Source organism: Chiloscyllium plagiosum, chromosome 34 (assembly GCF_004010195.1).
Source record: "Chiloscyllium plagiosum isolate BGI_BamShark_2017 chromosome 34, ASM401019v2, whole genome shotgun sequence".
Classification (NCBI taxonomy): domain Eukaryota; kingdom Metazoa; phylum Chordata; class Chondrichthyes; order Orectolobiformes; family Hemiscylliidae; genus Chiloscyllium; species Chiloscyllium plagiosum.
In genome coordinates this window covers 37,443,984-37,454,489 of record NC_057743.1, presented here as the reverse complement: position 1 = coordinate 37,454,489, position 10,506 = coordinate 37,443,984, and the positions used below count along the sequence as shown (strand labels likewise).

Below are 10,506 nucleotides of genomic sequence, written 5' to 3'. Positions count from 1 at the left end.
CCCAGTCTCTGGATTCATTTTAGAAAGAGTTGGATAGAGCTCTCAAGGATAGTGGAATCAAGGGTTATGGAGATAAGGCAGGAACAGGATACTGATTAAGGATGATCAGCCATGATCATATTGAATGGTGGTGCAGGCTCGAAGGGCAGAATGGCCTACTCCTGCACCTATTGTCTATTGTTTCCACACTATAAGTAATCTAATATCCCTTTTGAGTTTGATCCTTTGTTTCTGGGCCTCTTGCAGTATCTTGCAGTATTGCGGGATGCAAATGAAGAAAAGATTTTCTGGGTATTTCCTTAAACTGACCTCTGAGATGATGGCCAATTTTTTTAATCTCCCAACTACAGAAGTAAGAGATATTTTCTATCAATCCTGTCAGCCTCCTTTGTTATTTTATTCAGTTAGATTGTGTCTGAAATCAGTCATCGCCAAGTGCCCCAAAATATCATCTCAAATCACAGCTACGGCTTTTCACCCACATACCATCTTTAAAAATGCATTACTGCATTGTAACAATTCTAACAGTGTACAACTTCCATTGATCCTCTTCTTACCACCCCACTGGAAAGCTTAATTAGATTGGTTAGACAGGAAGCCACATTAATCAGCTTACAGTTTTCTAACTGCTCATTTACTCCGTCCCAGATAATTAATTCCATAAAATTTCCCACCATTCCACAATGTGGCCAAGCTTGACGGTGTTCACATCTGATGCCTGTCCTTGCACACTTTACAGTTAAGGTCATTGGATAAACAATCAGGGACTAGACCTTCAGCTGATTATTCCTTACAGCTGAGAGATCATGAATAGAATTGCAGCAATTCAGCTGGCATATATAAAAAAGCACCCCCTCTTGGGTATGCATGGTTCAGCAGCACAGAGCTTGGTCCAATTATTTGCCACTTCATAGGGTGCATGTGTGAAAGAAAGCATATGGTGACTGAATTTTAAGGAAATAGACTTTGATAATCATACCAGTTTTCTCTTATTTTCCTACCCTACCATTCTCTACTCAGTAATAATACAGAATTAGAATGAAGGATATATTTTCACTGCTACGGGAGAGAACAATCCATTCTAATCAAAATATTTTTGGACACAATGCCAAAATGTGCCTGCAAGCACTGCATGAAAAAACTGCTGACACTGAGCACAAAATGTAGTGTCCTGAACCCCGGGTAAGTAGGCTTGGAATGTTATCGCCACTATAACACACAAAAAGAACATTGTCAATATGAATTTCTGGTTTACTGTTTGAGCATTGCTGACAACCTGAAGGTAACAACTCTTTGTTGCTAGGGTAACTGGATTAATTTTCTGAAAGTCAAGCACAGCTCATTTGAACATTAACTACACCCAGTTCTCAGGTGTACACACTTTTTGATTTGGAATGATGGAATCAATTTGGGAGAACATTCAAATAAAATAAAAACCTACAAAAGATAAATGAAAAAATGCAATTTTTCTCAAGTACTCTTCCTTCAGCCTTTTACCTCCCTTCCATTTCTCTCTTCCACCTCGTGTTACAGATCCGTGCTGAGGCAGTTTCACAGGTAGTATTTACATTGTGTTACCTCACCTTAGTGCTCACTCTTCATGTGTGATTCTTGACAGAAAATGTCAGCAAGCTCATTCATTGTAGAGGTGGATATCAGAAGTTAGTCTGACCTGGTCTCACTCAAATTGGAGCAGATTGTATTGATATGCAAATGGAACCCAGAAACAGGCTGAGTTTTCTCCTACTTAGAGTCATAGAGATGTACAGCACGGAAACAGACCCTTCAGTCCAACTTGTCCATGCCGACCACTTGTCCATGCCAACCAGATGTCATAAATTATTCTAGTCCCATTTGCCAGCACCCGGCCCATATCCCTCTAAACCTTTCCTATTCATATACCCATCCAGATGCCTTTTAACTGTGGCAATTGTACCAGCCTCCACCACTTCCTCTGGCAGCTCCTTCCATACACAGAACACCATCTGTGTGAATAATTGGCCCTTACATCCTTTTTACATCTTATCCCCCCTCACCGTAAACCTCTGCTCTCTTGTTCTGGGCTCCCCCATCCCAGGGAAAAGATTTTGCCCATTTATCCTATCCATGTCTTTCATAATTTTATAAATCCCTGTAAGGTCACCCTTCAGCAGCAGGGAAAACAGCCCTAGCCTATTCAGCCTTTCCCTATTGCTCAATTCCTCCAACCCTGGCAACATCCTTGTAAATATTTTCTGAACCCTTTCAAGTTTCATAACATCTTTCCGATAGGAGGGAGACCAGAACTGAACACAATATTCCAATAGCAGCCTAACCAACGTCCTGTACAGCCGCAACATGACCTCCCAAACTCCTATACTCAATACTCTGACCAAGAAAGGAAAGCATAGCAAACACCTTCTTCACTATCCCACACTAGGAATACTGAGATTAACTTCAATAGTCCCATAGTCTGTCCAGCAGATCACAATCCTGGATCTGGCACATGAAGGAGTGATATTCTGTGTTGTACACTTACCTACAAAGTAATTAAGGAATGCCCTCAGTAATTCCAGTCGAGATCTATCACCCGGAATCCACACCTGATTATACAGAGCATCAAGAATGTCAATGTAAGAAGTGAACACTGATTAACTGCTTGCAAAATCCAATCAAGGGCCAGAGGTCCTGGGTTCAAATCCCACTTACTCCAGGCATGTGTCACAACACATCTGAATAGGCTGATTAAAAGCATGTACTGAACCAGAGAACCCTTACAGTGCAGGAGCAGGCCATTCGGCCCATCAAGTCCACACTGACCCTCTGAACAGCATCCCACCCCGACCCACACTCCTATTCTATCCCTATAAGCCATGGCTAATCTACTTAGCATGCACATCTCTGGACACTATGGGCAATTTGGCACGGCCAATCCGACTAACCTGCACATCTTTGGACACTGGGAGAAAACCGGAGCACCCAGAGAAAACCCACACCGACATAAACTCCACACTGTGGGAACATAGAGTGTCACCCAAACTCAGGGCAACTCAGATTTTAGTTGGTAACTGTTTCTGCTAATACTTTAAGGGTGCTTCTGGCATAGTGGTAGTGGTAGTGTCCCTACCCCTGAACTGAGAAGTCTGTGTTCAAGTCCCACCTGCTCCAGAGGGGTGTAGTAACATCTCTGAACAGGTTGATCAGAAAGATAGGTTATAATTAAAAGAAAGGCTCTGGTGGTGCAGTGGTAGTGTTCCTATGTTTGAGCCAGGAGGACAAGGGTTTAAGTTCCACCTGCTCCAGAAGTATATAATCACATCCGAGCAAGATCATTACAAAATAATTTTAAAGGGTCTTGTAACACACTGCTAGTGTTCCTACCTCTGAGCTAGAAGGCTTGGGTTTAAGCCTGGCAGCATCTGTGAGGAGAAAGCAGACTTAATATTTTGGGACCCTTCCTCAGGAGAAGGGTCACTGTACTGGAAATGTTAACTGTGCCTTTTCTCCATAGATGCTGCCAGACCTGCTGAGTTTCTCCAACAATTCTGGTTTTATGTTTCAGATTTCTAGTATCCCTGGATCATTGTTCTTTCTTTTTGGGATTCAAGTCCCACCTGTTCCAGACATGTGTCATTATGTGTCAGAATTGGTTGATTAGAAATATCTCAGAGCTCTTGTGCCTGTGTCCCCAACTCGGAGCCACACAACCTGGGTTCAAGTCCCACCTGATCCAAAACTTGTGTAATAACATCGCTGAACAGGTTGGTTAAAGCATCGAGAAAATCTCCCTTTGATAAGACAACAAGTTATGTTGCAGCGGCAGTGCCCCCACCTCTGGTCCAGGAGACCAAGGTTCAAGGCTTGCTCATCCCACAGATGTGTTACGTATCTGAATAGGCCGACTGAAATATCTATAACTGACACCAGGGCCTTGCATCTTAATGTTTTTAACATTGAAAACATTCCTGCAAATATGCACATCGTCAGTAATTGGGCAGTCCAGTGAGTTAGGCTACATCCTTTTCATTTTAACGTGGCATGATAAATAGTGATCTTCATCAGCCACTACTTCACATCCTGAGGTTTGATTATCCTTTCATTCTCCTCCCCATCCCCCCAAACATCATTAGAAGAATTATCCCTAATTACCAACAAACAATGCTCGTGGAAGCATGCATGTGATTTATAACAGCAGAACTATTAGTCAGTGAATCAAAATTATTTACAAATATACTCAAGTGAAAAATAGCAGCAACAAACTTAAGTTATAGAAGTCATGATTTGGAGATGCCGGTGTTGGGATGGGGTGTACAAAGTTAACAATCACACAACACCAGGTTATAGTCCAACAGGTTTAAATGGAAGCACACTAGCTTTTGGAGCGATGCTCCTTCATCAGGAGGTTGTGGAGTACACGATTGTAAGGCACAGAATTTATAGCAAAAATTCTGTGTCTTACAATTGTGTCCTCCACAAGCACCTGATGAAGGAGCGGCGCTCCGAAAGCTAGTGTGCTTCCAATTAAACCTGTTGGACTATAACCTGGTGTTGTGTGATTGTTAACTAAAGTTATAGAACACCTTTAACGTAGGGAAATGTCGCAAAGTGAAAATAGATAACTGGAATGAAAACAAGAATAGTTGCAGACAATAGGTGGAGATGGTGCCCAGACATACAAAAGTTGAGTGAAGGAATGGATAATGGTGAGTTGAGAACAAAGAAAAGTGAGCCATTAGTGGGTGAAAATGGGTTGGCTATGTTCAAAACAGCAATGTGATGACTAGACCTGGGGTGTGGAGGTAGTGGGACATGGAAAGTGGTGCTCAGGTCATAAAATTATTGAATTATGAATCCTGAAGGCTGCAGGGTCCCCAAGCGGAAAGCGAGATGCTGGCCAGGGAACAGTGTGTTGAAATAGCAGGCAACTGGAGGCTCAGGGTCACTTCTGTGCACAGAATGTAAACATTCTGTAAAGTGGTCACCCAGTCTACATCACATTTCTCCTGAGGGACAGCAGCAAATATAGTATACTAGATTGAGTGAAGTGCAGGTAAATCACTGCTGCACCTGGAAAGTGTATCCAGGGCTTTGGATAGTGAGGAGGGAGGTAGTAAACTAGGTGAGACTCCTTCCACGATGGCATGGGAAGGTGCCGGGTGGCGTGGGGAGATATTGGGAGTGGAAGAAAAGAGGAACAGGGTGGCCCAGAGGGAACTGTCTCTATGGAAGGCTGACAAGAGAGAGGAAGGAAACACATGTGTGGTGGTGGCATCCCACTGGAGGTGGTGGAAATGGTGGCTCATGATCCTTTGGATGTGCGTGGTGGTAAGATGGAAGGTGTTCAATATATCATTTCAGTTGCACGTCACTGTAATCTTTTGCTATAAATTCTGTGTTTTATGCTTTTGGTCCACAGCTCCCTGATGTTGGAGATGCACTCCGAAAGCTAATGCTTCCAAATAAATCTGTATGTGATTTTCAAACTTAGTCCACCCCAGTCCAACACCGGCAGCTCCACATGGCTGTCACAGATGATGTTCAAGTTGTAAAGTTATTGAACTCGATATGGAGTCTTGAATGCTGCAGGATCCTAAGCAGAAAATGAGTGTCATCAGTGTGACAATGCTGCTCCTTTAACAAGGTTATGTTGTCCGTGGTCTTTTTCAAGAGGGATTGTAAAAGGCAGAGGTTCCAATTTGGAGAAGGTGAGGACTGCAGATGTTGGAGATCAGAGTCGGGTATGGGGTGCTGGAACAGCACAGCTGGCCAGGCAGCATCAGAGGAGCAGGAGAATCAACGTTTTGGCATTTCTGATGAAGGGCTTATGCCAGAAACGTCAATTCTCCTGCTCCTCAGATGCTACCTGGCCCGAGAGGTTCCAATTTGTCTGGGATTTGGGGGTTTTCGCTAATAGCTAACAGATACTGCCCAAGGCAACAATCAGGGTTAGGTTTTTTTTTAAAAGCAGTTGTACAATGAACGGGGAGTGGTCAGATCTCCCAGTTCAGGGATTTTTCTAGTTTGGTATAGTTTTAGCTGGGGACCCAAAGAAATGGCTCTAGCAAAGAGAGGTTCCATGCCGATTGTCTCTCTGGCATCTCTGTTGTAAGAACCTGCGTTTGAATTTACCTTTTTGCCAACAGGTGTGTTTATGGGGATGTTGCAGGAAATTGGAACAGCTTCATTAAGTTGCTATAGGGTCGGATGAGTTTTCAGATAGTTTAAGTTATTCTATATACTGTTCTCTTTTGTTCGTGCTTCATTCAGTAGTCTGTAAATAAGTTCGGTTTTGTTTAAAACTGACCAGCTGCATCGCTCCTGGAATGTCCACCTTACACCTGCTTAAAACAACTAGAAACGTTAGGGTCTGGGCTACCTTCTTGAAATGTTTTGAGAGGGTCAGGCCTGGTCCACAACAATCGGTAATAATTTAACACCTTTGGCCTATGACCAGCTAGTGTATTAAGGACCTTGGGCACAATAACGGCAGTGAACTCTTTATCTTCACCATGAGAGGCATCCTAGGCAAAATGGACAGCAACAACAGTAACATCCAGTTCCTGTACATGAGGAAATGCCACATTTAAAGATGGAGGAGAGTCCCAATTAATAAACAGCCATATACACAGGGTCAAAAGGGTATCAGCTGCTTACAGGAAACTATTCAATATTAATTCTGATGGCAGATATTGGGCTGGGAGGCTGATAAAGCCAGCAATGACCCAGTTTGTCTCTGGTAGACAATGGTAGGTCAGCATTGTTAGAAAAGCCTCGATTAATAATCCAGAGAACCAACATTCAGACCCCAGTCTCAGTTTGAGAATCCAAATTCAGTTAAGAAAAATGGAAATAAAAGCCAGTATCAGCAAAAGTGACTGTGGAATTGGTGTAAAAGCCCATCTATTTCACTAATGTACCACAGGGAAGGAATTTGTCATTTGCACACCTCTTGATGTAAACATGGCTACAGTTCCACACTAATGTGAATGCCTCTTACGTGTCAGCTGAAACAGCCTAACAAGTCATTGGTGTGTTCTAAAGCACTACAAGTGGCAAATAGGGAGGGGCAATAAATAGCAGGCTTGCCAGTAATGTCCACATCCTGAAAATGAGTTTTATAAATTTAATTACCCATGAGTCATCTCACAAGGCTCCTTGGGGAATTTTGGATCCGTTTCCTTTAATGCAGTCTTTCTTTGAGAAGAGCTGCGATTTATGAAAATAAGCAAATGCTAACAATTAATTTAAAATGATTTAAAAATTATAGCACATTTCTACCCACCCCATCTCTGCACACACCACTAATTCATCCCCATTCTTGGCACGAAGGGAGGACGAAGTCAGCTTTCACTTTTTTACGCCCACATTTCAAATTAGCTAGCTTCTATGGAGATCCAATAAGTGGCATCATTGCCCTAGGGGAATGTTCCACCTGATAATGAGCTAACTCCATAAGCAAAAATATCTGCTCTTCCCCCAAGTGCTATTGTCAGCTTACACTCTCTCAGTAGCATCCCAACCATCTACATAGACCAGGACAACAGAGATCACCCCCTCACAACAATCTGTATTTATATAGCACCTTCAACATAACAACACATACCAAGCTGCTTCATGGCAACATTATAAATCTGACAGAGCCACATGAGATATTAGTCAGATGGCAGAAAGCTTAAAGATATAGGTTTTAGGAAGTATCTTAAAGGAAGAAGGCGAGGTAGAGAAGCAGAGAGAATAAGGCACAGAAATACAGAGTTTAGAGCTTGGGTAATTGAAGGCAGCATCAACATGGTGGATTCATTAAAATTTGGCAATATTGAAGAGATCAAGTTTAGATGCGTGCAGATACCTTGTGCAGCTGGAGAAATAGGAATGGCTGTGGTCATGGACAGCTTTGGTAAGAATTTAATAATCAATACATCGCTCAATAAGTCACCAAGGCATTTCCTTCAACAGTATTTAGGAGTGAAGTCTCAATGCATATTTACAGCTCCGTATTTTAAGATTGATCTAATTTACTTTAATCTATAAAGACACTTTTCAAAAACGATCACTTTGACAAGGCTTCAGGACATCTGTTGTACTATCTCCTTGTGCTTGAATGTCTTTTTTAAATAATGCTCGTGTTAAACACTGTATTCTGTCAAAAGTGCTATATAAATATTGGCCTCAGGTTTAAGTCTGAACAACTTGTACTTTTGGCAGATTAAATTGTAAATGAATGTCTAATGTTATCTCAAAACATACAAATCCTACATAAATTGAAAAACTGAAATACAAGATTAAGCAGCAGGGCATTTAATCCATATTGGGATAGGCTTAACCACAGAAGCAGAGATGTTCAGCAGCTTTTCCTGATCAGAAGCAGACATTAATTGTAATGAATTAGAAACTCAGGACCAATGTGTTTTAGGCAAAAAGATAAAAGTCAAGGAACAAATGACTAGAAATAACATTATACAGTACCCTCTGTCAAGTAGTAAAGCACAATTCCAGATGTTGTAGGGTCACTACAATCATTATATCATATCATATCATATAGACTAGCTGAGAAAAGTAGAAGCACATGCACGTAAGGAGCCTTGCACCTCTATTCTGCAAGGAATAAGGGCAAGGTTTCAGATCCCAATGTGTTCTTTACTAAGGCAGGGAATAGAACAACAGATCTCCCAGCTGTTCCAGATTCATAAACAGTTGCAATATTCTACAATCATGCAAGGATGGTAGTTCATATTATGATTCTGCAATACTCAGCTCTAGCCATTAGAAGCCCTCAGTAAGCTAAGTAAATAAAGCAGCCTCAACTTGCGAACATTCAGTACTTGATTTACCACATGCGACTGAAGATTTATCCAGCATCAGGCCCTGGTTCTGACAAAATAAATCTGTACGTCAAATATAAATATGCAACACTAAGAATTAAAACCAACTGCCACGAATGCACACTCAGAACAATAAAATATTGTGGATGCTAACCTGAAACAAACAAAATGCTGGAGAAACTCAGCAGTTGGTCTGGCAGCATCTGTAGAGAGAGAAGCAGAATTAATGTTTTGAGTCTTCTTCATAACAGAAGGAGTCATCATAATAGAGCTGAAACATTAACTCTTTTTCTCTCCGTAGATGCTGGCAGATCGGAGTTTCTCCAGCACTTTCTGTGCTGGTTTGCTCATTCTTAATTGATCTTTCACTTACCTTGATCAATCGGATGCTGTGGAAGTTGACTAAGCTGGCTGTTCACTACTCCTGCATAGGTTCGGAGAAATGCTTCTTCACTTGGAGTGAGCTGTTAAAATAAAGATCCTGTTTTACTTTCAAATGTTGATGAGCAGCTTTTGTGATAGTAAAAGTCCATTTAAATGTGATCTTCTTAAGCAGTAAGTTTAAGTTCTTTCAAAACTCTAAGCATTAACATAAAAATGACAGAACGAGATGACAGAAATGACCTAGTAATCAAGAAGTAACTAACAAACCCATCAACCTAGTTTGCACCATCTTTAGGTAAAGTGGGAGCATGCCAAGTTGAAATGAATTTTGATATAAATATTTGAGCCAAAACAGACAGAAAACATTGGAAAAAGACTCACTGTTTACCCAGCTCAACAGTTAATGTAACTTGTGGGACGAATGCAGCCAACGTTACCGCAGGAAATACAAAACTCATCCTCAACTCTCTTTAACACGATTGAATAGTTTATTGCCACGTGCACCTTATTCATGAGCAGTACAGGCAGATCATCGTAACAAGGATGAACAGATCAAAGGTTGTAAAAAAAATTTAGACAGAGGCATACAGGTTACATAGGGTGTGCGCTAGGTGAGACCAGCTTTAGCAACAGCAGCATTATTTGAGGTTGGAGGGAGGGAGGGAGGAAGAGAGAGCGAGACAGAGCGAGAGAGCGAGCGAGCGAGAGAGCTCGCGCGAGACGGACAGACAGCGAGAGAGAGACACACAGACAGCAAGAGAGAGAGGGAGACACACACACACGTGTATACACACACACACACACACACACACACAATGAAGAGAGAGACAGACAGAGACAGAGAGAGAGTGAGAGACAGAGTGTGTTCAGAGTTTCTGTATCCTCTGCCTGATGGAAGATGTTGTAGGAGATCTTTACTGGGGTGTGATGGGTCTTTGATGATGTTGGCAGCCTTTCCACAGCAATGAGCTGTGTAAATAGAGTCCATGGATGGAAGGTTGACATCCATGATGGTCTGTCCTGTGCATACCACCTTCTGTCGTTTCTTACAGTCCTGATCTGTTAGGCTACAGTTCTATTTCTTGGACAGCATCAGTACTTGATGTAGCCGATCATCCTTCATTTTATGTACCTCAACAACCTGAAAGCGTGATTAGAGCAAGTAGGAGTTGCTATTACTCAAGGGTCAGCATTTTTCCAAGGATTGCTATGCTGCCTAGGCTGATACATTGAGGTGAAAGTGAGGTCTGCAGATGCTGGAGATCAGAGCTGAAAATGTGTTGCTGGAAAAGCGCAGCAGGTCAGGCAGCATCCAGGGAAC

At 42.0% G+C, this 10,506-nt stretch overlaps 1 protein-coding gene across 3 annotated transcripts in view; it reads right to left on the bottom strand.

Moving 5' to 3' along the window:
• ctnnbip1 (catenin, beta interacting protein 1) overlaps positions 1–10,506 on the bottom strand; it is a 72,175-nt gene that overhangs the window by 10,010 nt on the left and 51,659 nt on the right. For all 3 annotated transcript variants that reach the window (XM_043676193.1, XM_043676192.1, XM_043676191.1), the window contains 2 exons: positions 9,175–9,265; positions 8,956–9,004 (listed from right to left, as the gene is read on the bottom strand). In XM_043676193.1, coding sequence (XP_043532128.1) covers positions 8,956–9,004; positions 9,175–9,265 — 140 coding nt within the window. The remainder of the gene's footprint in view (positions 1–8,955; positions 9,005–9,174; positions 9,266–10,506) is intronic.